The 26439-nt window shown below is 30.7% G+C and overlaps 10 protein-coding genes across 10 annotated transcripts; 4 read left to right on the top strand and 6 right to left on the bottom strand.

Annotated features, from left to right (window-relative positions):
• Window positions 1-135: 135 nt before the first annotated feature.
• BX663DRAFT_561661 (uncharacterized protein) lies at window positions 136-2945 on the top strand (the record flags this gene model as incomplete). The annotated part of the gene is made up of 7 exons (XM_051531932.1): window positions 136-142; window positions 294-680; window positions 770-873; window positions 986-1084; window positions 1159-1348; window positions 1442-2140; window positions 2321-2945. 7 exons carry the CDS (start codon window positions 136-138, stop codon window positions 2941-2943), a joined length of 2109 nt encoding a protein of 702 aa, XP_051382051.1.
• BX663DRAFT_473892 (armadillo-type protein) lies at window positions 2946-6906 on the bottom strand. The gene is made up of 10 exons (XM_051524213.1): window positions 6874-6906; window positions 6734-6805; window positions 6459-6670; window positions 6137-6406; window positions 6028-6079; window positions 5851-5967; window positions 5662-5789; window positions 5497-5608; window positions 3400-5412; window positions 2946-3344 (listed from the first exon to the last, which is right to left on the bottom strand). Exons 1-10 carry the CDS (start codon window positions 6877-6879, stop codon window positions 3177-3179), a joined length of 3150 nt encoding a protein of 1049 aa, XP_051382052.1. The 5' UTR covers window positions 6880-6906; the 3' UTR covers window positions 2946-3176.
• A 524-nt stretch (window positions 6907-7430) lies between these two features.
• Window positions 7431-9171, bottom strand: BX663DRAFT_511647 (uncharacterized protein). The gene has a single exon (XM_051527909.1). The coding sequence runs from the start codon at window positions 9141-9143 to the stop codon at window positions 7503-7505; it is 1641 nt and encodes a 546-aa protein (XP_051382053.1). The 5' UTR covers window positions 9144-9171; the 3' UTR covers window positions 7431-7502.
• Window positions 9172-12528: 3357 nt separating this feature from the next.
• BX663DRAFT_486879 (uncharacterized protein) lies at window positions 12529-13751 on the bottom strand (the record flags this gene model as incomplete). The annotated part of the gene is made up of 4 exons (XM_051524703.1): window positions 12529-12970; window positions 13176-13300; window positions 13332-13444; window positions 13550-13751. 4 exons carry the CDS (start codon window positions 13749-13751, stop codon window positions 12529-12531), a joined length of 882 nt encoding a protein of 293 aa, XP_051382054.1.
• A 263-nt stretch (window positions 13752-14014) lies between these two features.
• On the bottom strand, window positions 14015-15982 carry BX663DRAFT_511652 (uncharacterized protein). The gene is made up of 4 exons (XM_051527910.1): window positions 15658-15982; window positions 15302-15493; window positions 14434-15216; window positions 14015-14314 (listed from the first exon to the last, which is right to left on the bottom strand). Exons 1-4 carry the CDS (start codon window positions 15943-15945, stop codon window positions 14147-14149), a joined length of 1431 nt encoding a protein of 476 aa, XP_051382055.1. The 5' UTR covers window positions 15946-15982; the 3' UTR covers window positions 14015-14146.
• Window positions 15983-17376: 1394 nt separating this feature from the next.
• On the bottom strand, window positions 17377-19541 carry BX663DRAFT_511656 (sulfate adenylyltransferase). The gene is made up of 3 exons (XM_051527911.1): window positions 19305-19541; window positions 18916-19247; window positions 17377-18803 (listed from the first exon to the last, which is right to left on the bottom strand). The coding sequence occupies exons 1-3, from the start codon at window positions 19499-19501 to the stop codon at window positions 17608-17610; spliced, it is 1725 nt and encodes a 574-aa protein (XP_051382056.1). The 5' UTR covers window positions 19502-19541; the 3' UTR covers window positions 17377-17607.
• A 1145-nt stretch (window positions 19542-20686) lies between these two features.
• Window positions 20687-21601, top strand: BX663DRAFT_436093 (uncharacterized protein; the record flags this gene model as incomplete). The annotated part of the gene is made up of 2 exons (XM_051523157.1): window positions 20687-21138; window positions 21217-21601. 2 exons carry the CDS (start codon window positions 20687-20689, stop codon window positions 21599-21601), a joined length of 837 nt encoding a protein of 278 aa, XP_051382057.1.
• A 1482-nt stretch (window positions 21602-23083) lies between these two features.
• Window positions 23084-23780, top strand: BX663DRAFT_511662 (uncharacterized protein). The gene has a single exon (XM_051527912.1). It carries the CDS (start codon window positions 23341-23343, stop codon window positions 23734-23736), a length of 396 nt encoding a protein of 131 aa, XP_051382058.1. The 5' UTR covers window positions 23084-23340; the 3' UTR covers window positions 23737-23780.
• A 201-nt stretch (window positions 23781-23981) lies between these two features.
• BX663DRAFT_511665 (uncharacterized protein) lies at window positions 23982-24756 on the top strand. Its single transcript, XM_051527913.1, has 2 exons — window positions 23982-24347; window positions 24412-24756. The coding sequence occupies exons 1-2, from the start codon at window positions 24261-24263 to the stop codon at window positions 24580-24582; spliced, it is 258 nt and encodes an 85-aa protein (XP_051382059.1). The 5' UTR covers window positions 23982-24260; the 3' UTR covers window positions 24583-24756.
• BX663DRAFT_80897 (uncharacterized protein) lies at window positions 24437-26397 on the bottom strand. The gene has a single exon (XM_051532325.1). It carries the CDS (start codon window positions 26213-26215, stop codon window positions 24806-24808), a length of 1410 nt encoding a protein of 469 aa, XP_051382060.1. The 5' UTR covers window positions 26216-26397; the 3' UTR covers window positions 24437-24805.
• Between the last annotated feature and the right edge of the window lie 42 nt (window positions 26398-26439).

Raw genomic sequence — 26439 nt, forward strand, 5'->3', positions numbered from 1 at the left:
GAAAAAAAGAAGGCGTCTTTTTTATTGAAATATACCAATTTAGTTTTATTTTAATTCCTTAGGATCAATTTTAATAATAAAAATGTATATATTTTAAACGTATTACAAGCTTAATCTATCATCAAAACAACTTCTATGCCAAGTTTTTATCTAATTTAGATAAAAATCTAATTTTTTTTTGTACGCATAAAATTATACAACATCGTATTAACTAATCCCCTTTAAATACCTCATTTTTATTTCTTTCTTTCTTTTTTTTTTTTTTTTTTTTTTTTTTTTTTTTTTGTTTTTAGTATCCATGATTGTCATGCAATCAGAAAATGAAACGAATAAACAAGCATCACGATCTGCATCACCAGTTCCATCTGCAGTCATAGCTACGAATGAATCAAGTTTATATGATAACTATAGTACGAGTTTACCTAAAATATCATCAACTGAATCATCTTCAACTGATAATAAGAAGCCACTCATACAACAAAAGTCATTCCCTCACTTACCAGCAATGGCTAAAAAGAAAAATAACAGTAAAGGAAAATTAAATCATCATCAAGAAGAGAATACACATTTTTCAATACCCGCCACTACTACTACTACTATTCAATTTGCTAACGAAAAGAGAAATCAAGAATTTCACAACTTATTTGCAAGTGTTCCCAATGATGAAAAATTAATTAATAGTGTGTGGTATTTCCTATTTTATACAAATCTAATAAGGAGAGAGAGAGAGAGAGAGAGACATTTGATTGATCCTTATCCTTTTTTATAGTCTATGGATGTGCACTTCAAAAAGAAATTCTACTTCAAGGCCGACTTTTTATTTCAAAACATCATATCTGCTTTAATTCGAATATTTTTGGCTGGATCACGAATGTAATTTTTTTTTTTTTTTTTTTTTTTTTTTTTTTTTTTTTTTTTTTTATAGAGTAATTCTTACTGAGTAATTATTTATTAACTTGCTTAAAAAAAATATGTGTATAAATAGTTGGTAATAGCATTTGTTGATATTGAACATGTTGAAAAGAAAACTACTGCAAAAATTATTCCCAATGCAATTTCAATCTTGACCTATGCCTCCTCTAAAGTAAACATAAAAAAATAAAAAAATGAATATTTTTATTCATCTAATATTACTTTTTTTTTTATATACATACATAGTACCTTTTTACTTCATTTCTTTCACGTGATCAAGCTTACGATCAAATGGTTGAATGTTGGAAGGCTCTACCTGAACCAATTGATATTGTATTTGAAAATAAATATGATGATTTAACAACATTTTCAGAAGATAGCGATTCTTCTTCAAGCGACTATAGTACATACTCTTCTTCTTCATCTTATAATAATGGTATATACATATATATATATATATATGTAGATATATGTGTGTAATGTTGAATATAGTATGAGTGTAATAATACTTTTCCCCCCTTTTTAATAGATAAGAATTATTGTCGTCTTCAACAACAACAAATATCATTGCCTACTTTGGCTCTTAATCGATTGATAGATACTAGGATATCTTATGGGCGTAGAAGGGCTATTTCAGAAACAGGCTCACTTTCGAGTATTGAAGGACAACAACAACAACATGTATATCCTATTATTCATAATGACGAACATTCCTCAACTCATGATACCTCTACTAAAACAACAAGAGTAGATTCAACAAGTCAAGTGAATGAAAAAACAGACTGTAAATGTAATAATAATCAGCATTTCCCTACTGTCATTATGAGCAATGTATATAAGGATACTACAATTGAAACCATCTATCATGTATTGTTTCATAGTAAGTTTATGGAGACATTTTTAAGTCAAGTTGAGAAGAGTACGGATATTTGTCTGGGTGAATGGGTAAAGGAAATGACTTGCGTTTATACACGCGAATCCTCTTATGTAAAACACTTGAATTATGCCTTGGGTCCAAAGTTTACTAAATGTCTATTAAAAGAAGAAATTCATCATTTGGATTTGGCCAATTCGGTTACTCACTTAACCGTCACTCAAACTCCTGATGTACCCTTTGGTGGTTCCTTTCAGGTGAAAACACGAACTTGTCTTTCCTGGGCTGGCTTGGGTCAAGTACGTCTGTTGGTCACTGTACTTGTTGATTTCACAAAGACATCATGGCTAAAATGTAGGTACACTCCATGAGTTATTCTATACCATTTATATATATATATATATATGTATGTATATATATATATATATATATATGTATGTATGTATATATCCCTTACCCTTCCTCTCTCTCTTTCTCTCTCTCTCTCTCTTTCTTTTTTTATTATTATTATCTTTTCTTTGTCTTTTTTGATAGCAACAATTGAAAAGGCCTCGATTGATGGTCAACTTTCCTTTTACAAAAATTTGGATATTGAATTGAGAAAACACTTGGAATACCATCATGTTAAAGGAGTCAACCCGATTGTTGTAAAGAAGAGAGGCAAAAGAAGAGATCATCGTTTCAAGAGAAACAACGAACAAACTGCGATGATGATGATGGATCAAGATACCCCTTCTTTTACTCTTAGGGATGGGTCAAGTGACATAAATGTACCACATTGGACTCTACTACTCTGTATGTCCTTCATGATCTTAACTAACGTGTATATGGCAATTAAAATGTCTGGTATCCATACACAGTTGGATTCTTTAGTAGGCCATAAACATACCACCATGGACCCATACTACCCTACTGTCGATTCTTCTCTTACAAAGAGTCCTCTTTGGGATCTATTCGAGCAAATAAACTCGAAGACTGCCTATTCTCGAAATAAGCAAGATATCACCATTTTAGATCATCCTCTCGAATTATCAAAGCGGAAATTAGACAAAAAATTAGCAGAATTAGAAAAAATGATTGAAAGAACAAAACAAGATATAAGGCAAGTAACTGAAACTGTTCTCCAGCAAAAAGATAAAAAAAAAAACAGTAATTGATGATCATATATAAATAAAAAATAAATTGATATCCTTTCTTATTATTATAAGAATACCTAATAATTATATATTTGTTGAAAATATATAATAGTTAACAAGTCTAAATAATAACAATAATACTTATATATAAATATAGAATATATATGAATATTTGTTTGTATGAAAACTTATATATAAAGTTTGGAGTGTCTAGTTTTTTTTTTTCTTTTTCTTTTTTCATCTTCTTTTGTTGTCTACAAGAATTGAGCAAGTTCACTATTAGAAATACCCAAAGTAGGCTGTTGAGAATTCAAAGCACGTAATAATTCAACAAGCTCAGCGCGTGTGGAATCATTCAATTGATCTTCATTACTCAAGACATGATAAAAGACAGGAAGAAGATGTGAAAGTTGACCGAGTATCTACACAAGAACAATTAGATTAATAATATATATGCATATATAAAATACAACTTACAAAGGGGTTATTGGCTCGGAAAAGTGAAAAGAGACAATTAAATACAGGCTCATTTTCAGCAAAATCAGCCTTAAGAGGAAGGACGGCCATAAAGACAGGTAACACTTGATCAAAAGGTACGGCATTGGGATGTGCAAGAATAAGTCTTGCAACAGCACCAGCAGCATTGTCTGTAATATTGGGTAAAGGTTGATTTTGGAAAAGTGGGTACAGAGCAGTCAAGATGGCTGGGTAGTGTGAGCTTAAATCAATTTGTGAATTCAACGTTAAGATACCCAAAGCATAGGCAGCATTACTTCTAACTGAAGAATCTTCATCCCCACATGCTTTGACAAAGAGCTGAAGTAATCTTTCTGTATGTGGTGTGACAGCACTCTTGATGCCTGTTACACATTCACCAAGACAACCTATAGCCATAGAACGTTCAGAAGAAGTCTTGGATTTCTTATAATATTTGGCAATCAAAGGCATAAAGACATCAAAGTAGGATGAATAACTTTCTCCTACTGTTTCACACATGGCTGCAATGAGATCACCAGCTGCACTAATCAACAAAGATTCTGATTCAGCTTCTTCTTCCTCATCTACAAAATCATCGTCATCGTAACTTTGTTGACAAATCGATCTCTTTTCTAAAATGTCAAGTAAATTACGTGAAATTTCTTCAACATGATCTGCAATGATACTAGGCCCCATCAATTTAAGTGCATGAATTAATTCTTGACAAATCTGTACAACAACCATTTTGTCATCTTCATCTTTCCACATGGACAATATAGTTGGAAGGATAACTGTTGTCATATTTTGTACATTATCATGGACAGGATAGCTAACAGGTAAACCTGCTTTCCAATCATCTGCGTTGGACATGATATAAAATGTCTTGAGGAAACTAAACAAACTACCGACAACAGCTTTACGAACACCATCGAATAAATGAAACGAAAGTTCAGTCAAGTCTTGTACTGCTTCTTCAACATACGGCAGAAAATGGCTTTGCGTATTTTCAAATATTTCACCAAGTGCATCAGCAGCGAACTCCTTTTCATCAGCAATAGCAGAATTAAAATTAAATGCACTTTCATCATCATCATCGTCATCATCACCATCACCTAATGTTAAATCAATTTCACTACCAAAGTTGGTTTCATCTTTTTCTTCAGCTTTACATGAAGCAAGGATAAAAGGCATGATAGTGGATAAGTATGGCGCAAATTCTTCCCCAAAGACACGAGCAATGATCGAAAAGAATGCATAAGAGCATTCACGAAGACGAGGAGAATCTAAATTAAGTTGCTCAATAGCCAATGCCATCAGGTCTTGCGTAAAAGGTCGGAATTTTTCTGCACCTACAGCTTCTGCAATGGCACCAGCTGAATCAGTTGCAACCCCACGAAGTAAAACTTCATCTGTACCTTCCTTTAAGGTCATCAAATGATGAATACGAGGCATCACGCTGCTAAAATAGGGTTCAAAGCCTTCACCAGCAGCATGTGCAGCACTACCAATGGCAGCCATCACGGTAGCCTTTGTTTCTGTTTGTGGAGCATTGTCCAAAAGGAACAAGAGTTTTTCCATTAACATGGGCAAGTATTGCAATACTTCATCTCCTAAACTTTCAAGAATAGCATCAAGTGCATTACAGGCATGTTTTGTTACCTCTGGGTTCGTATCGTTCATCAAGTTAAAAACAAGAGGAAGTAGGATTTGATGACTCTCAGCAATTTCAGTAGGCATCTCTTCTGCAAGACAGCCAAGCGCCATACAGGCTGCTCGACGGACGATAATTTCAGGATCTTGAAGACCAGAACAGACAAGAGGCAAAAGCTCATTTAGTTTAGGACTCATGAACTCAGCACAACCTTCAATGATCACTGCAAAGGACATCATAGCAGCTTTACGATAATTAGGGTCAGGATTTTGCATATATGTAACGACAATAGGCATAACAATAGGGAACACTTGTTGAGGAGGCATATTAGTAGCAAGGGCATTTAAAACTTTAAATGCCAGCTAGTCAAATTACTTCATTAGAGAAAAGAAGAGTAAAAAGAAAAAAAAAAGGGAAGGGAAGACACTTCTTTAGTATATACTTACACGAGAAGGAGAGTCATCATCTACATCTTCAGGATCTTCTTCTGAGCCAATAGGCATTAAACGTTCAACAATGAAACCTACAAGCTTTAAGCTTCTAATCTTATTCTGCTTACTATTTCAAGTAAATTAGTATAATAGAATTTTACAAGTAACATGAACACTTACTATACAGCGGCCCACATGAGGAAAGAAAGTGCCATAACACGAAATGAATCATCCAAATCACGATTTGAACCCACTGTTAAGAAGAAACTAATTAAATCGGCTAAATGATTGGATAAAAGTGGTGCGTCCTATTTTTGTTTACATATCATGTTAAATACTCTATAAAGCGCATTTATACCAACAACATACCAACATTAATAAAGTATCAAATACTTCAAAAATTTCACTAGAACTCTCTTCATCTCCTTCCTTTAAACATTGTTCCAAAACATTAACCATGCCAGGAATCATGATTCTGAATGATTTCTATATAATCAAATTGAGAAAATTATATTACAGACAAGACAATCGACGATGACTACTTACAATATTTTCTTTATCTTCAGTTTCAATAAATTCAGCCAATTTTCCTAATGTCCTGCATAACTGTAATGTTATTTTTCATTATTCATTCATTCATCTGAATTGTACTTACAAAACTGTAGTTATTCGAACACGTTTACTTTCAGGATCAGCAATTGATTTGGAAAAAAGCTCAAATAATGGTGCTGTATGATCCATAAAAAAATCAGCAATAACTTCAAACAAGGCATACAAACAATAAGTGCCTACTTCACGATGAATTACAGTAGGACTATTACAGGCTTGATTCAAAAAGCCTAATAATTCGGGCCATTTATTCTCGGGGATATCGATGCGAGCAATGGAGGAGATGACACGAGCTGTTGAATGACGTACGATTTCGCTACAAATTTTTAAGTTAGTTTGTTAATTATCGCACTTTAATAAAAGCTTACTGTTGTTCGTTCAAAGCAATCTGCAATAATTGGCCTCGAATAGCTGCTTGCGTTCCATCAGGAAGATCCTGCCATTTCTTTGAAATGCGCTTTCTTAATTCAACGGCAGCTAATTGACGAACCGTATGGTGTGGTGATCGACTGATAATTTCAATAAGTGCAGGAATACATTCAGCTGAAACATAAAATTGTGTATTTAAAGTTGAAGTAGCCTAAAACAACAACATGTCAATTTTATGATTTAAAAAATTAAAAAATTTTTTTTTTCTTTTTACAATTCGAATAGTTTCTGAATCTTGAGCTGTAGCAAGTTTGTTTAAAAGCTCTTCGAGACTTGCAGCAAATTGCTATGTAGCATAAAAGCTAAGTTAAAATTACTTTAATTAACAGATTTGAAGAAAATTCTAATTTATACCTCCATTTTTTTTTAATAAAGCACAACAATAGCAAAAAAGAAAAAAAAAAAAAAAAGGAAACAAAATTTTAACCCTTTTTTTTTTTTTTTTTTTTTTTTTTTTGCTCAACTTGAGACCCAGCAACAACACAAACACTCCTAAAAACAGCAGCGCTACTAAGTCAGTGCAGATTATAATAAATAATATTTAACAAAAAAAAAAAAAAAAAAAAAATAATACAAATATATCAAGCCTACTAGAATAATAATCTTGAGACAATGTAGGCTTTATTTCTTGGTGGAAGAATATACTTATTTCATTTAAAAACACAGTCTGAATTTGGATTAGCCTAAAGGCTTTCTTTTATTTTAAAGGATAACCTATTTTGTTAATGCACCAAGAAGGAATATAATATAAAATAAAATAAAATAAAATAAAATAAAATAAAATAAAATAAAATAAAATAAAATAAAATAAAATAAAATAAAATAAAATAAAATAAAATAAAATAAAATAAAATAAAATAAAATAAAATAAAATAAAATAAAATAAAATAAAATAAAAATATTTATACATAAAAGCTATAGCCTTGAGTAGGAGTATATGACATATACATATTAATTGTATCCTTTATGAAATCTCGGATTATTTATTCTTTTTTAAGCATATCATCGTGGTGATTTCTTTCGTTATTCACCCATTCAGTTAAAGACCTCTCTAAAGATAAATAGATTAAATTTGACTGTTCTGAAATCCAGTCATACAGTGTACTTATCGCTGTCGTAATATCTCGTCTTAACTCATTCCAATCATAGAAATGAATTATATTTTCATAAAACTTTTGAAGTATTTTCGATAAAGTAGGCGCTTGTTCGATCAAAAATATTTGTATCACATGATATATCTTCTCAGTATAAGCGACTGATACTACAAATACCTTGTTGGAGATAATTTGTATATAAATCCATGATTGCTTAGTAATATAGGTTGTTAACGTGATGATTGTATTATGTAATTTATGATAGATAGGCATTATCATCAGCAAGCTCATATAGACCCGATATATAAACGGACTTAGATAAGAATACCATAAAGGCTCTAAATAGATATGATACCATTGACTCAACCTGACCATAAACATTGTGTAGATATGAGCTAAATGAGGCCTGACATGTTTGGCAAACAATAGATAGGAAGGGTATATCAGTTTATGATATATATACATTGTTCCTTTGAGTATATCCATCAACAAATTACTCAATTCTAGAACTATCCATACGAGATATGGAGCCATGGCTTGATACATCTTTTCTATCTTTTTTTGAATCGTATGTTGTTCCAAAAGTAGGATAACTAACCTATCAATCGACTTTACAGTCCCAGTTAATAACCGTCCAATGATAGGCACTAAAATAGAATCATTTATCCATTTAAACATCCATTCACAATAATGACTGATGAGAATAAAGCTTTGGTATGTAAAGTGTGCTAATTGAGTTGATATAAGATAGTTATACATATTTGGTAGGATCACTTTACATATCCATTCTATTTCATTTTTAATCGATATTATTATAGCGTGTATGCCTTTATATACTAAAATAGAGAGATGGGCTACTCGCATTAGAGGAACCCAGCATGTATTATAAGCAAGAGTACTCAAATCATATACTAGTTGATGCCAGTCATGTCTATTGATAAACTTTTTCCATGCTGCAATAAATTGTAGAATAGAAATTTGAACAGTACAACATACTTTATAAATCGTTATGAAAAATGCTTCAAGCCACTGAATGATGCTTGGAATAGCATTTTGTTTAAATAATACCACATAGTGAATACAAACAGGTTTGCCTCGTTGTTTCCACCATTCTTCTATCTGACTATATGTATGAGGTATAGATAGAGTAACAAAGTCAAACAACCAATCATCGATATAAGGTATCGATCTCTCACACGACCATATTATGTAAAAGAGACTATAACGAATCGTGTCTATTAACAATCGACCCATGATATAAAGTGCTGCAAAAGGTGTTACTAAAACATAATGTATTAGTGATGCTGTTGAATTTGTTTTTGGCTTTTCTGTTGGCTGTTGCTGTTTTACCGAAGCATTTATGGGAATCGTATTAGTTAATGTTTGCTTGTCATTTGAATCTTTATTGCAATGACGAGATTTCCATTGAGGATAACCTTGTAAGAAATACAAGCATATTGCAGCTATTATAATATATAATAAGCCCTTTATTGATAATATATATTTGAAATGAAGCAATGACATGAACATGAGACTTTATAATTAGGCAAAAAAAAAAAAAAAAAAAAAAAAAAAAAAAATTAACAAAAAGGCATAAGAAAGACTTGGCAGCCAGCCGAACAACCTAAATAAATATTCATGTGAGATGATATATAATAAGAACGGTAAATTTTGTCACTTTGAGAAAATTGAATGTCTGTAACCAAAAAAAATGAATGGCACTAAGCCAAATATGATAATTCCTTTATGTCTAGAAATTTTATCCTTTTGAAATAAGAGAAATACGTTATGATTGTAAAATTTATAAGTTAATTCAATAAGATAAAATAGTCATAATAGAACATGTAGTGCACTTCTATGATAGTTCTGTCTGTAGATATATTAAGTTTATTTGCCCTTGTATAGAAAAAAAATACTTAATAAAAGTCCTACACCTTCTTCTATTATTGTTCTGCTGTATATAAATTTATAAAAATAACTTTGTAAGTTAAACTTGGGTAAATACGCGTAAATAATTGATTTCACTCAGAGTGCATGTATTAGGTTATAAAAATAAATATATACATACAAAAGACATGTATATATTTCTATAGTAAATTCTTGACACTATGATAATTAAATCGTTATTCTCTTCTATGATTATGTCATCAGATATAATTTATTATATTATTGCTCATCATCCTTAACCACAAAATATATAAATACTCTTACATTATTTATTGACCTTTATTTTGTATTTGGAATTCATACTAAAAACCAGAAAAGACCAAGACTTCTTTTGTACCCGTGTAATTTATGCCAACTCATTTGATATTCACCTATACCCATCTGGAAGCCGTCAATAAGAAACTCATAATAATTTGATTTAAGTTTTAGATTGTTTGATCTGAGTATAGACTCCTTATGTCTATTTTATTGGATCAAAGATGGCATGAGTCCTTTATCAAGGTTATAAAAATAAATATTTAGAAATGATACGATGTCTTATAATTGATACATCTAAACAATTGGATGTCAATACGTTTTATATTATTTGCAAGATGTTATATACAGAGTTTTATTTCATATTCAGGCTTATCGTTTATCCTGTGTTATGTAATCCATCTTTTATAATATTACTTATGCTTATATCCAGAGCTTGTTCTATAACGGTAAATATGATGACCGCAATGAAAGTAGACGACCTCATGGTTGAACAACGTGAACTTTACAGTATGTATATGACAATAAATCATAATGGTCGTATCATCTACATTAGCAATACAAGACAAAATAACTATAAGAATAGCAGACAAGAGGTGTAGTAGTAAAATGTTATGCTAATCTAGGTGGCTCCAATAGAATGTGCGCGCAACACTGGAGATATTCATACAATGAGGCTGCTAATAGAAGACAGTCTAACTATAAATCTAGAAACCCAAACTTCTACAATGTCCAATTCTACAATTACGATAGAGTAATAGGTTACTTAGCTCGTGATTGTTACTATAATCAGGGCAGAGAAACAATAAAAGACACAAATTCGATTATACAACAGAAGATGCTGAATATAATATATATGCATTCAAATAGCAATAAAATCACTAATAATAATAAATTAGTTAGTTAAATACTCTTCTTCACCTTACATTGAATATATCTCCCTCTGTGATATTTCTTGTAAAATATCAAATAAATATAATAAAAAGACAGAAGGAAGTCAACCAGAGCGAACAATAGTTCTAAAGTCAATCATCTTATTTAGGTATTTATATGAATTGTTAAAGAAGTCTGAGATAAGATGTGAATCAAAAAAGTGTTAGTTACGACTTAATAAGATATGTTAAAGATAATGAAGTGTTAGAAATTTTAATATTGTTTGATGAAGTGAATCAAGAGAGATTCAGGAGAATCTAGATGGAATTCCTTGATTTGCTTGTTTAATCAAGGAACATGATATTATAAGCCAGCTTATGATATTTATAACTAGCATTTATCCTATCTTTTTCTTTTCATTGAATAAACTACTTCACTGATAAATGATAGTCTGATATTTGACATCCTGCAACAAGATTTAGCCGTTAAAGTGTTATACAAATTATTTATAATTCTATAGGAGGCAATTAATAATAATAAAAAAAAGGAGAGTGAGAGAGGGAAGATCTATCCGAAGTGTAACAAAGATAAATAGGTTTAATTATGCTCTTCCATGGAAAGCATTGTGCCTATTAGACCGTTTGTTTATGTGAAAAAAAAAATTTTTTTTTCTTCTCCTATTTTTATTTCACACTCTCGTTTTTATTTTTTCTTTTTTTTTTTCTTCTTCTTTTTTGTTAAAGTGAAGTTTTGAAGATATTGGTCACGTTAAATAAACAATCTTTAGTGAAGTTTTGAGGATATTGGTCACTTTAAATAAACAATCTTTAGTGAAGTTTTGAGGATATTGGTCACGTTAAATAAACAATCTTTAGTGAAGCTTAAAGACATAGGTCACTTTAAATAAAAACAATCTTTAGTGAAGTTCTAATGATGATGGTCACTTTAAATAAACATTCATTAATATCGTTGTGAGGATAATAGTCATTTCTATTGTCCAAAATCGAGAGTATGTTTCATTTGTTGTTTTCGCGTCTCTCGTTAAATAAGACTGTGAAAGGAAGCACATAATGATCAACCTCCACGATTGGTTGCTTCTGGAAACAGTAGCCTTTTTTATTATATAATGAAGCTACTGGCTAATTAGATCATTACCCCTTTTTTATTATTAATTAATTAAAAATGAAAAAAACACATATTATCAATAAATAAATATCTATTTTTAAAACTTTTGTATAATAATGAATCTAATCAGTAACGACTTGTAGAAGAAGAGTCGTCTAATGATGTTTAGAAAAGAGTCAAAATGAGCTTTGTAGCTGTTTATGTACTTTATTTATTGTCCCTTTTATTTGGTTAATGAGTTTACAGAATGGTATGATTATAAAGCATATTTTGCTTTCTTACCTTAAAAAAAAAGGAAAGAAGCTGTTTTCATTATAATCATACTTCATGGATATATTTTCTTATATTTTAAATAAAAGATGGCTATGATTATATAGAACAACTAGCTCAAAACTCTTTACTTTTTTTTTTTTCGTTTTGATGCTGATATTGACCTCATAGGTTTAATCATAATGTGCCAAACCTTAGTGTTAAATATGAACAATCATGATTTTACGGTTTGTGTATATAACAGAGCTGCTTTCCAAAATAGATTTTATATTTTTATATATTGCAAGTTGGTCTTTTTAAAAAATGCAGTTTCTTTTTCATTATTAATGCCAAACATTATTCGCTCTATAGCTTGTGTTTGCTTTGTTAATAATTATATGTTATACATTTCAAAGCAGTATCCTAACGGAAATTATTATTAGAATAATAATTTTTTTTTCAAGTTTTAGCGTATATTGATTATGCTTGTTTCTTCATAACGTGGAGTATATTCGGGTAAATCTAAATCAATATTTATAGCATCATCACCTATCATTAGAACAGTATGATTGATAACTGGCTCTTCTACTGCTACATTCATCATGTTTGAAGAATTAATAGATATATTCTCTACAACAACTGAAGGAAAAGTTGTGATTATGATTGGAAATTCAAATATAAGATTTATTGAGCTTTGAATAAAATCGACTGTCAACTGTAATCGATGTGATATCTCCAAGAATGGATCAAATTGATGTGTATGAATGCTAGGATTTTTACTTGAAGGTATAGGCGTCCTAATAAAATGCGTTTCTGAATGATTTGAAAATGAAGGCAGGTGATAGATAGCAGGTGAAAATTTTGTGATGATGGGCGATAAAATATGAACCTGTTGCTTTGTACAATACCTAATTTTACATACATTTTGATTATATGATTCGTTTATAATACATCTCTTTTAGTTGTTTTTGAATATGTACCTGTAAGTTTCAATTTTTTTCAATTGCTGATTGAATTTTATCGACTTCTATTCTTTCTTTTTCAATACTATATCGAAAAGCAATGACAATTTCACCTGATTCAACTGCTACAGTCTTGGAAACCTCTGCTGACCATTCAAACCATTCTTTTATCCCAGAATAATGTGTGATAGGAATGATGACACTAGGGTTAGGTAAATAATGCCTCTTCACTGTCACTACCTTTTGTGTTCTATACTTTTTTGAAGAAAGTTCCAGCTGAAAAATTAACTACAAGTATGTATTCTACAAATGAATGTCTTGCTGTACAAGTGGGCGGTAAATGGAAAGGTAAGTGAAGACCAAATTCTGTGAATTCTTCACCAGAAAAAATGAGCTCTTTTTCAACTTGGTAAATGGGAACTGTTGTTCGAATTTAGGTGGTCGTCGATATAATAGTGTCTAGATTATGTACCTGCTATGGTAAAATTGAACTCGTCGCTACATCCATATCTATTCCTGCTTTACCTAAAAATTGAAGTGTCACCCTATTCCATTTAATTTTACGATCTAGAAAGATGACTTTACCCATTAAGTTGGTACGGATTTCTGACATTGGGTTTTCCCGACTTACTGGGCCAATATAATAGACTGGAGCTTTATCAATTTCCAAAGCTACAGGAAGATGCTTACAAGACAAGTTTGAGTCATGAATGGTAAATCGTTTCATGATAAGAATATAGAGAAAAGAAAAAGAAAGCAAGCAAGCAAGAAAGAAATGAATATAAAAATTCTTATTTGTTGAAGAATTTAAAATAAGTGTAACAATTATCATAGGTTTTAATCACTGCATATGAAGTAAGTGTGTGTGTGTGTGTGTGTGTGTGTGTTTTTAAATTCTTTTTCTTTAATTAATATGTTTAGTTGAAAAGACATATTGTATCTATGTTATGAATATATAAAAATATTTTCTTTCTCTCTCTCTCTCTTTCATTTTTTTTAAAAAAAAATGAAAGAAAGAAAGAAAAAAGAAAAGAAGGGTATGTATGTTGAATGCAAAAATTATAAGTATAAAAATATAAAAAAAAAATCATAAAAATGAATAGCTTCATGAAAATAAATAGCTTAATAAAGAATACGTGTTTGAATAACAGCGCGAGTAGCAATGAGATCATCATATAAACTTTTAACATCTGTTACATTAGCAATATCGGCCATAACATACGCAATATCACCTTTTGAATCAGAATATTGTTTCTCAACATTATGATCAGCGAAAAGTTCATTGATTTCCTATATTAAAAATTAGTTAATATATTATCTCTATCTTTCTTTCTCTCTTTCTTCCTTTCTTTTTTTTTCTTTTCTTATATATATATATATAAACTCCTTATTTGTTTGTCTAATAATACCCTTAACACTCCCGGTATATTTTGATGAATATAAAGTACACGAACCATATTTTTATCATCCTCATAGATAGCACGTAAATCAATTTCGGGAAGATTGACAGCATTCAGTGAAGTACCATCGTTAATATATTTAGTTAAAGCCCGTGAAACTTCAAGTCCAATCATACGTTGAGCTTCCTCAGTTGAACCACCAATATGTGGAGTCAAAATTAAATTAGGGCAGGTCAATAATTCAGGGTAATCATTAAAATGAGGACCATTGGCAGCTGGCTCTTTCGGGAAAACATCAACGGCTGCACCTGCCAGATGACCTGATATTAATCCTTTAATAAGAGCGGGAATTTGAACGACTGTACCACGAGCATTATTAAGTAAATAAGCTCCCTTCTTCATCTGATAGATTTCACGCTCACCCATTATATTTTTTGTTTCCTCTGTTTCAGGGACATGTAACGAAACAAAGTCAGCCATAGCTAACAGATGTTCAAGGTGATCCACTTGTTTAGCCTGTCCAAGCGGCATGATTTGAAGGATATCATAAAAATAGACTGTCATACCCATTGCCTCTGCTAATACAGACAGTTGTGATCCAATATGTCCATAACCAATGATGCCTAATACTTTACCGCGAATTTCATAACAACCTCTAGATACTTTGTTCCAAATGCCTTGATGCATCTCTGAACTTCGGTCACTCAATTGACGCGCAAGCATAATAATCTCTCCAATGACAAGTTCAGCAACAGAACGTGAATTACTAAAAGGCGAATTGAAAACAGCAACCTAAAAGGATGATTTAATTAAATAGTAGGTCAGCAACAAAATAAAAAGAAGGAAGAAAGCTATCTTTCAGGAACGTTATACTTACACCTTGTTTAGCAGCTGCCTGAAGATCGACTTGATTTGTACCGATACAGAAACAACCAATAGCTAGTAAATTTTTGGCTTGCTGAAGTATCGACTTTGTAATCTTAGTTTTTGAACGAATACCTAAAATATGAACATCTCGGATTTTTTCAATCAATTCATCTCCACTAAAAGCTTTAGAATAAGTCTCAACCTAAATCAAAAAAGGTAAAATAAATTATTAACACGGGATCCAATAGGAGAAGAGAGAACAGAAAGTCTCTGTATGCTTTACATCAAATAATACATCATATATATTTATATATAAATATGTACATGTATTTTTTTTTTTAAAAAAAAAGAAAAAATAATAATTACCTGATAGCCCTGTTTTTTAAATGTTTGCACTGCTGTCTTATTGATATTCTCTAATAACAGAACCTTTACTTCACTTGTATTGAATGGACGAAGTAACTTTGGTTTAACTCGATTAAAGGAATCGGACCGATTACGTTTTATTTCTTTAACAGTTTTGTTAAAGGAATTATTTTTCTCAATAAGCTGATTAGCATGAACCATATCTGTTGTTCCCCCTTTTTTTTTAGATGGAGAGAGAGAAAAAAAAAGAAAAGAATATGTATGACAGTTTATATTTTTTTTTTTCATTTCTAAATGTGTTATTTATATATGCCTGTCCTCCCCCCCTTTTTTTTTAATGAGCTATTTTCTTCAGTTTTTCTGTGTACAATAATTACACTCAGATTAGATCCAGATGACCGTTGCGTAATATCTGAAGCAAAGTATAATAATAAGAGATGTTAATACAGAACTGTGTACAATACAAATTTAAAGAACAAATATTAGTTATTCAAACCAATTTATTATATACACTCTTCTTATGGTAATACGTAGTTGTAAGTGATAAATATTACGCTATGCTACCCAACACTAATGCAGTGACGGTAGTAGTGGTGGAGGGGTTATAACTTAATTATATTCATAATGACAAGAATTTTTTTTTTGTTGAATCCAAAATGCCTCTTATAGTAGATAACAATTAACTGTGTAACATATTTTTTTATTTTATTTTATTTTTCAGTTTACAAATAATCATATGTATAAAATGAGATATATAAATTTGCTACTTTACGAAAATAAAAATGGTTACCAACGGATAATATCAAAACGTTAGAATATGACTTTAAATAAATGCTTCAAGAGGAAAAAAAAAGGTAAGTGAATAAAAGAAAGTAAAGTTTTTAGGTGTATAGGATTTAAACACGTAATAAAGATTTATAGGATATTGTGTTGCAATATCAATAAGCCACTCGGTATTTATAATTTGCTAGAATTGTGTTGTACCTTCTTATCTATTTTGTAAATAAACAAGACTATTTATTGGTTAGTTGAAGTTATATTGTATCTCTTTACAATCTAACTACAAACTTATTTTATTATTATTATTGCATCCATGCCAAGTAGCAAAAGTTTTTAACATCTTCTATTTAATATATATATATACATATATATATATATGTGTGTGTGTGCGTGTGTGTGTCCAAATTGAGTATGTGGTGTCCTAACCTATTCAGCACAAATTAACTTGAAACTTACATGGAGTTGGAGAAAAAAACCAAGACAATCCAGAAGAGCATGAAGATTTGTTTTTGGTATGCATTAATGTCTTTTTATTGAGAAATTTGGAAATGAAATTTTATAGTACTGTCTTTAGATTCTATTGCAATAATGTTCATTCCTTATTTTTTTTCTTTTATTATTAATTGATACAATCAATAAACTAATATTTGAAGTAAAAGCAAATAATATTATATAAGCATAAGAATGATAATTATATATACATAATTCGTATCTTCTTGTCATAAGCTTTCATATATACAATTAATATCACTAATTAGTCAAGATGTAAACTGCACATCATAATAATGATTGAACAAATATCCCACAATAATAAGGACTATAGCTATACTATAATTATAGCAACTTTTTGAATTAATATTATATGCATATATACCTTGGAGTTAATATTAAGCAGTTTAAATAAAATAAAAAAATAGAGAGAAAGAGAGAGAGAGAGAGTTTAGATGTCAGTCTCAAATAAAGTGCACATTCATTTTATTTTTTCTAGGCTGTATAGACAATAAAATTATACACCTTGATCATAAATGTGTAAATATGTGTATACATTTAAAATTATTTATTATGATGCATATGTGAATATAAATACAACGACAAAGAAAAGGAAAAAGAAAAAATCTATCTATAAATATGTCAATACCCATATATAATTCATATTATTAGGATATAATATTAAGCAGAGCCAATGTAACCGTCTTTCTCAAGTAATAGAATAATTTCATGAACAGCTTGAGAAACAGATTGTTTTGTAATGTCTACTGTTAAATCTGCATTACTAGGTGCTTCATAAGGTGCATCAAGGCCTGTGAACTCCTTGATTTCGCCACGTTTGGCACGCTCGTAAATACCTTCTTGATCACGCTTAATACATTCTTCAAGTGGAGTGGAGACATAAATAAGATAAAAGCCACCAAACTGTTCAATCGTCTTTCTAGCAGCATCGCGAGCTTCAGCATAAGGTGCAATGGGAGCTAAAATGGCAGCAGCACCAGCACGAGTCAACTCTCCAGCAACAAACGCCTGACGAGCAATATTGATATCACGATCACGTTTAGAGAATCCTAACTCTGAAGATAATTCAGCCCGAATATTTTCACCAGCTAAAAGTGAAACAGTACGAGTAGATTCTTGATTTAAAGAGACTTGGAGAGCATGGGCTATAGCATTCTTACCAGAGGCATGAAGGCCTGTAAAGAAGATTGTAAAACCTTGCTGACCACGAGGAGGATGTGATTGACGCAATACAGAAACAACTTCAGGATAAGAGAACCATTCAGGAATAGGTAAACCTAACTTAAGTCGACGACGGAGTTCAGTACCACTGATGTTCAATGTCTTTACGCCTTCGGGGATCTCATCTGCAGGAATGTATTCATCTGTTTCTGGGGAATAGGTAACCATCTGGAAGGGAACAATCTCAATACCAATTTCATCTTTATATTGTTCAACTAATTTTTGAGCATCATAGGGACCATAAAAGTCAACACCCTGAGAGTTCTTACCAGGACCAGCATGATCACGACCCACAATGAAATGTGTAACACCATGGTTTTTACGAATTAATGCGTGCCAGACAGCCTCTCGAGGACCACCCATACGCATAGCTAAAGGAAGTAGACTAAGCTCAGCCATACCATTAGGATATTTTGGCATTAAAGCCTTATAGACTCGAACACGAGTGTAATGATCAATATCTCCAGGTTTAGTCAGACCGACTACTGGATGAATGAGCAAATGTGCTTTACGGTGACGAGCAGCTCTAACAGTTAATTCTCTATGAGCACGATGCATAGGATTACGAGTCTGGAAAGCAACAACACGTGTCCATTGAAGCTTTTTGAAATGAGCACGCAATTCAGTAGGAGTATCTGTTTTTTTTTATAGTTTTTTTAGCTTTAAACACATCTATCTTTAACTGCTTTGTTTTCCATTCCATTTCCTTCATCTTTTTTTTTAAACAATTACTTATCAGATACTTACATCTATTAGAAACATAATCATAATGAGAAGGAGCTTGAATAGCTTCCAAGAGTCCACCTATATAGAATTCCTTGGCAATATGATGAAGATAGTTTACAGCTGGGTGAGCAGAATCATCAGCTCCATAAACAAATTTAGCTTCCTTTGATTTATCAGGTCTATAAATATCTTCTACAGTCAAAATGGCTAAAGGTTCATAATCTCGAGGATCTAATAGAGTAATACGTCTTGAAGGCTCAATTTTATTATCTTCAATTTCCCTTTTACTAACATCAAGATTAATAGGAATTGGCCATAACAAACCACTTGAAAGTCGCATATTTTCAACTACACTAATATTAAAGAATAAGCACAACATGATACTCTTATCTGACCTTAATGATTATTACCTATTATAGTCCTTTTCATTTAAGAAACCTTCAAGTGGAGAAAAACCACCATTTAATATAAGCTCAAGATCACATAACTGACGTTCTGTCAAGATAATTGAAGGTAAAGTACAAGCTTCAGCTCTTAGGAGTTCTTCCTTATTTGCATCACGAAGATAAAGATCCTTAAGAACACCACCATGAGGAGTATTAGCCATTTTCAAGTATAATTTAAATCCAAAGTGAACGAAAAAAAAAGGGAGTGTAAGAGATAGGTATATTCAAACATTTTCAAGTTTTATATTTTTTTGTCGACTTATGATTAACTATACATGTAGCGACTCAGGGACGTGATTGCGCAATTGCAAAATATCCAATAAAAAATTATTCAAGCTAAAGGTATAATTTCATAACAAATTTTTATTGGCTAAAATTGACGTATATTCCATTCTATCTTTCATGTTTCTAAATATTTGTAGATATAGATGACTGTTGATGTCTCTATCTTTTTTCTATATTCTAAAGATAAATGTATTTTATGCAATATTCTCCTAATTAAGAAAGCAAACAAAACGTCACGTAATACATCTTTTTAAATTTCAAAGCATGTACAGACAATAAGCTTGCATACAGATCAATGAATAATATAGAAAAAAAGAAGATAGATAGTATAAACAGCCGTTAGTATTATATGAAAAAAGAGTAGTTTAAATGAAAAGAGTATTATCAGCACAAGTAAATAGTACAGCAGAACTTTGCTTGCTTACGTAATATATTATTATATTACCAGTAAAATTGTTTCTAAAGATTTTGCCTCTAAGCCCTCAAAAAAGACTTTATATAATTGTTCATAATACTTTTCATTCTATACGAAGTAAACTTTTTTTTTATTATTATTATAAACTACTGTAAGTTTCTAAACTTCCTCTTTTAAGTATTTCTAGCATGTATATATTTAATAACACTGACTCTCTTTATATTAACCCTGCTTGTTCTTTTCGAACTTTTTTTTTCTTTATTTATTGCATTTCTTCTCTATTCTATTCATGGCTATAATAGAGTGACTAATATACCTACTATTACTGCTGATGCAAGGCTAATAAAGTCAAAAAAGAGTACTTATATAAAGTAAAATAAAATGAGTATACTGGTTATTATACGTATGTATTTATTGGCAGTAGTTGATTTTAATCAATCATTTACAATGGAGACTAAATCCAGCCAAACCATACTCTATCTTTATAATCCCCTATTCGATGTAATAATTTTGAGCGTTTGAGTTGAATAAAGCAGTATATCAATACAGACTTTTGCGGCAAGTAAAATTTAGTTTTCTACAATTTGATAAAATTGAAAAAAAAAAGCTGTATTTCATTTGTCCGTTTATTTATCTTTACTTCATAATGGAACAACGAGTTATCACTAACGCCCTTCCTATATTAATTCTAGGACTAGGATGGACAGGCCAATTTTTAGCCGAGCTTATGATTTCTATGAATTTAAACTTTGCTGCTACAACTCGAGATGGTAGAAATGATACAATTCAATGGTCATTACCGAATATTTGTCATGATGTCGATGTAACACAATTGCCGTATTCTAAGACTGTTCTCATCACATTCCCAATCATGCAACCTGAATGTCTGACAGTTTTAATGGATTCTTATGAAAAAAGGCACGGTAATCCTTCTCAATGGATACTATTATCATCGACACGTCCTTTTGTCGGCAACCCTGCAAACAGACATACGCCTTTAGATAGGTCAAAGGACACAGGTCGTATTGGAGCTGAGGATATTATTCTTGAGCGTGGAGGTACGGTACTTCACCTATCAGGGCTTTGGGGAAATCAAAGGTGAAAACCAAAAAAAAAAAAATAAATAAATAAATAAAATAAAAGAGGAAATGCTTAATTCATTTTTTTGATATATAGACAACCTAAGGGCTGGGTTCCTCGATTTTCATCTAAAGAAGCTATTAAAGATAAATTACTAAGACGTCAACTTCATCTCATTCATGGTAAAGATGTTGCAAGAGCTATCTTGGCTGTACATAATCAATTTAAACGTGGGGAAAGATGGATTGTTTCAGACACAGGTTGTTACGATTGGATTAAATTATTTTTAACTTGGGGAAGTATAGAACAAATCAAGATAGCCAGGGATTTAGCAATGAATGACAAAGACTGTCACGAGGCCTTAGGCAATGGTTCCTTAGAAGATATCATTGAAAACAATAAGATTCATCCTAGACTCGATTCAACTGAATTCTGGGAAACCTTTGGATTAAAGCCTACCGAGTTTTTAAGCATCGAGTAACTGCATAAAAGTAGCAGTCATTGAAAGAGTATAAGGAAGCTATTCCGTTATTGAATAAAACCTTTTTACTGAGAAAAGTAATTTTTAATTAATTTTATTTCTGAAAGCGACACTTTAAATTATGAATGCATTACTTTATTAATTTTATACATTCAAGTAAACATTTTAAAACTAGAAAACATCTGCATATTAATAATATACTTGAAAAAAAAAAAAAAAGGGAAGGATATATGCTATTATAAAGAATTACATGTTAAATATAATTATAATAAAATCAGTAGTTCAACGTTATAAAAAATTAACCTAACACTGCAGATAAATGTCTAATTTTACAATTGTAAAACAAGACTGAAATGTGTAGTTTCAGTCTCTTTTCAGTCTCTTTTCACAATTGTAAAATGTGTGATTTTACATTGTAAAACCTGACACTGTCAGTATATTTTAACAATTGTAAAAGTGTCTAATACAACAATTGTAAAACAATACTGAAATGTCTAATTTTACAATTGTTAAAAGTCTAATTTAACAAGGTTTCACTTGACAGGTCAGATCTGTTATTGGCTTTATTTCATTATATTTTAGGTAAAGCTGTATAACATTATAGCCTTTTATTGGCCTTTGCATTTAAAATAAATGCTTTTTTATTCGATATATTTTGTCATCTTTAAAATACATTTACTAATGGAGTTTGTATTGTTTTTTTTAAAAAATAGTTTGATTTGTCTTTATTTATTCCTTTTTAGGATAATAATGTAGATAATAGATATAATGCATAATAAAAAAAATATATACACGCTGCGTATAGACAACGATGAGGAAAGGATAGCTAATACTTGTAATATAGTAATGAGGATATAGCCATATCTTTTTTTCTACATATCAATGAGGAATCATTAAATTAGTATCAGTAGTAATAGATTAGTATAGGTTTACATTTATTACTTACTATCAAAAAAAAAAAGTTCTTTTTTAATTCTATATGTTAATAAACAGAGTGGATGTTGTCTTCATATACCTACCTAAACAAAAAAATATAATAAATATCTAATATCACAACATATCTATTCATCATATAAAAGAGTTATAGTATAGTTTACCTATTACTGTTTTTAATTCCAATAATTTATAATGGGGCTTTACTAAAGAATATGTTTTTTTCTTCTTCTACATAAAATAACATATACCTTAACTTTAATAAGAATTATTCAAAGATTATAACGTATAATTTACCTTTACTTTTATCAAAAGTTTAATTCAAAGAGACAAGGAGAAACTGCAGACTAATAAAGAATAGAAATAAATCAATTAAAATGTTAAAAAGCTATAACTTTAAGTTTGTTTGAGAGATAAAAAAAAAAAGATACAGTCATTGTTCGAAAACCATAGATCATTTCTACTTTTCAATATTACAATTAGAATTAGAAAATACAAAGATTAGATTTACTACTACTATATATAATTACATATTCCAGCGAAGTGTTTATACTAGATATAAAATAAAAAGAAAAGTAAATGAAAAAAAAATAATGGACAAGAAAAAAAAAGAAACAGAAACAAAATCAAAAACAAAATGCATAATAAATTCATATTGAGACATTTGATTCATTTGTAATGTTTTACATACAAACTAGAGCCCTATAAATAACAAGTCTTTTTGTTGAGATCAAGCTCATCATTTTATAAAATATAACTCTTTATCTCCATTATTTTACCTTACTTATCTTTAACCATTAATAATAATGTTCAACTCATCTGTAAACAATAAGCGTCATAGAACTTTACAAGAAAGACTAGGAGGCCAAGCAAGCAGCATCAATAGAACAAACGCTGTACAAATTAGTGTTCCTTCAAGAAATAATAGGGACACTGCCACCATGAGCTCTAACAATATCAATAATACTTTGGTTGAGCAACTGAAGCAAGATAATGCTAATCTTTCTAATCGATTAGCCAATTGTAAGCAACAAATTGGTCAACTTACTTCACAATTGCAAATAGTATGTAATACTTTAGAGCAATTGCAACAGGAGCCAGCATCTTCTTCTGTATTAACAAAGAATTCGATTGATCACAGAAAAGACATTAAGGCAATTGGGGTAAATTTAGTATATATATCAATAAATAATATTTACTGATTGATCTATTGATTCATAATAGAAATTGATAAGAAGTCGTTTAGTGAACTTGCCAGAAGAATGTCCTCAATTTAATTATCAGAGGACTTTCATGGATAAACTTAATAAGCCAGCTCGTTTAGCGATGATGGAGTACGGAAGAAGACATGTCGGAAAGTATCCGGTGTCGGATGTAGCCTTGCATAGAATACTTTCTGACATGTTCAATAATAAGAAGCGAGAACTGAAAATGCTACCAGAGCAAAGGGTAGCAAGAAATACCAAAAATGCTACAAGAAGCATTAAGGATGCTGTAAGTTTTAATAAGAATAAAGTATATATTTATATATAAAAGTAATTATATTTATTAACATATTTACCTTCATTATATGATATCCTATACATTATTGCTCTTGTCTATATCCTCTATCCATTCCTTTTACTAATAGAAACTTGCTCGTCGTTTAACTGTAATACAAAAGAATTGGGATACATATCCTCAAGCATATCAAGAGGATCTGGAGAAGTTGATGATTGTAGGATGGATGTCTGATGAAGAAGAAGCTGGCGAAAAGAACCCTGATGGTAGTAAAGTTATCAAGGTTATGCGTCCTTCATTCAGAAGTGAAAGGGTAATATTAGTTAATTAAAAAAAAAAAAAAAAAAAAAACTTACATTTTCCTCCTTCATACATAGTTTAACCAACTAATAGATGACCTTGATGATCAATGGAGGAACCCTGAGGATAATGCATCAGGAAAAGTTCAAAGGAATAATCGTTTGAACCGAATATATTCAGAAGAAGTTATACCATTTCCTAGACATCTCAATGAAGCTGATTTTCCTGCTTGGGCATTCAATTCTTAATTTTTTTTTTTTTTTTTGAAAATCAAATAATAAATATAAAATGTAAAGATAATAGTAAACGTAATTTGATAGCATATGAAAAAGGATATATTTTGTATTATAAGATATAAAAAACATGAATAAAAAAGTTGAACATAAGTATAAATAGAAGCATAAACATAGACATAAACATAGACATAAACATAGACATAAACGTAGACATAATGATAATAAAAAAAAGGATTTACATGCCAATTGTTCTTCGAGGCAAAGGAAGTACTAAAACATTGCTATCGATATATGGAGCAAGTGCGACACAGGTATGTATTTGACAAAGTGGTAAAATGGATAAAATACTGTCGGCTTCAAATTCATTTTTCCATACTTCAACATTATGAATATCAAAAGAAGAGAACTGATTAACAGAAGGCTTATACCAACGAACAAAAGCAAAGAAATGCTTTTTAACAACAGGAGGTCCAAAAAGATTATCATTGTTAGGGAAAAATACTTCATTAGTAAAAAAATAGAGTATTTTGCCAACTCTAAAACATCCGTCTTCTAAAGGAACCATTGCTTGAATATATGCGCCTCTGTCTGTTCTACTTTCCATACATCTAAATAGTTGCCCTGCCAAGTTGACTCTATCGAACTTTTGAATTTGATCACTAATGATGGCTGTGAGATATGAGGAGGGAGCATTATCAGTAATCTTCTTGATGGTAAAGCTGGCACTATATACAGATCGGTAGAATTCATATAGATAATTATAATGATGATTATTCATTATTATAACTTTTCTTGTATTTAACGGTAATGCTGAAGGAGGTAAAGGTTCACTACCAGTTAGAATAATGCCTGTATTAATTGAACTAGTAAGGAAAGTTTCTAAATCAAACAAATAATCTTGGCCGTTGCTCCTTTCTTGGTGTAATGAGTTATTATCATTTCTATCTAATTCTACCAAATCTTCCATATCTTCATCGTCCAAAATCAGTTCATCTTGTTTAAATTGCTCATTTGGGATCAAATGTTTCAATACATTCATTATAATTGTATTGCCTTTTAATGAATCAGGAAGCATTTGTAAGTAATCTTGAACATGGACTTGCTGAAGAAACTTTTCCATATAGGTGAACTCGAGTCCTTCTTTAAAATTGATATCAATTTTTTTGATATCACCATTGGCACGTTCGAAGCTATATAACCAAGTAGAATAAAGTGGCCCAAAATCATAAATTGTTTGTTGTAAATGTAGATGCATATGCATATTTGGTGTTATGAAATTAGGACCATAGAGGTCGACATTGTTTTTGATAAATTCTACAAGTAAATTATGAGCTTCGTTAACTTCAGATACAGTTATTGTTGATGATGCAAGTATCTGATTAGCCATTACAAAACGCAACCAGTTCATCATATGCTCACCAATTAAACGTCCTTTTAGAAGTATAGCAGAATAAACAATTGTCCATGAACGGAACTCATCACCTTTGAAACCAGAGAAATTAGCAGATATTTTTGAGCTTATTGTCGTAAACTGAGGAGGAACAATCAGTTTTTTTGCATCTACAGCCATATCTGCTAAATCTCTGTTTGTCAAGTAACATTGTGAACTGTTTGGCTTTTGTTCAGATTTCCAAAAATCTACCATTCTTTTGGCCGTACCAAGGTAAAGGTTATGGAGCCCATCGACTATGGAACATCTAACGACGTCAAAATAACCAAGTCGATGGAGCTCACTCCAACGTACACCATACTTCTTTTCGATCGTTTTACGTTCCGTTAATGTCCTTGCATTTCTCCAAAGAAGGGCTTGCTGATAGTTGGATTCTTTATCACGAAGTGACCATGTTTCGTAATCAACGTTGGCAAAGC

Source organism: Cokeromyces recurvatus (genome assembly GCF_025118155.1).
Source record: "Cokeromyces recurvatus strain NRRL 2243 chromosome Unknown BX663scaffold_15, whole genome shotgun sequence".
Taxonomy (NCBI): domain Eukaryota; kingdom Fungi; phylum Mucoromycota; class Mucoromycetes; order Mucorales; family Mucoraceae; genus Cokeromyces; species Cokeromyces recurvatus.

Bases quoted from the DNA above. Each gene is read 5' to 3' on its own strand.
- BX663DRAFT_511665 (XM_051527913.1), top strand. From the start codon at position 24,261: ATGTCTGATGAAGAAGAAGCTGGCGAAAAGAACCCTGATGGTAGTAAA. The intron at 24,348-24,411 runs GTAATATTAGTT...CTTCATACATAG, and splicing joins CTTCATTCAGAAGTGAAAGG to TTTAACCAACTAATAGATGA.
- BX663DRAFT_511656 (XM_051527911.1), bottom strand. From the start codon at position 19,501: ATGGCTAATACTCCTCATGGTGGTGTTCTTAAGGATCTTTATCTTCGT. The intron at 19,248-19,304 runs GTAATAATCATT...CTTTAATATTAG, and splicing joins AATGAAAAGGACTATAATAG to TGTAGTTGAAAATATGCGAC. The intron at 18,804-18,915 runs GTAAGTATCTGA...AAAAAAAAACAG, and splicing joins TGATTATGTTTCTAATAGAT to ATACTCCTACTGAATTGCGT.
- BX663DRAFT_511652 (XM_051527910.1), bottom strand. From the start codon at position 15,945: ATGAAAAAAAAAAATATAAACTGTCATACATATTCTTTTCTTTTTTTT. The intron at 15,217-15,301 runs GTAAGTATAACG...TCATCCTTTTAG, and splicing joins AGGCAGCTGCTAAACAAGGT to GTTGCTGTTTTCAATTCGCC. The intron at 14,315-14,433 runs GTATTATTAGAC...TTTTTAATATAG, and splicing joins ATATACCGGGAGTGTTAAGG to GAAATCAATGAACTTTTCGC.
- BX663DRAFT_511647 (XM_051527909.1), bottom strand. From the start codon at position 9,143: ATGTTCATGTCATTGCTTCATTTCAAATATATATTATCAATAAAGGGC.
- BX663DRAFT_80897 (XM_051532325.1), bottom strand. From the start codon at position 26,215: ATGGTAGATTTTTGGAAATCTGAACAAAAGCCAAACAGTTCACAATGT.
- BX663DRAFT_473892 (XM_051524213.1), bottom strand. The intron at 6,080-6,136 runs GTAAGTACAATT...ACAGTTATGCAG, and splicing joins GTTCGAATAACTACAGTTTT to GACATTAGGAAAATTGGCTG. The intron at 5,413-5,496 runs GTAAGTATATAC...TAATTTGACTAG, and splicing joins ATGATGACTCTCCTTCTCGT to CTGGCATTTAAAGTTTTAAA.
- BX663DRAFT_511662 (XM_051527912.1), top strand. From the start codon at position 23,341: ATGTTCAACTCATCTGTAAACAATAAGCGTCATAGAACTTTACAAGAA.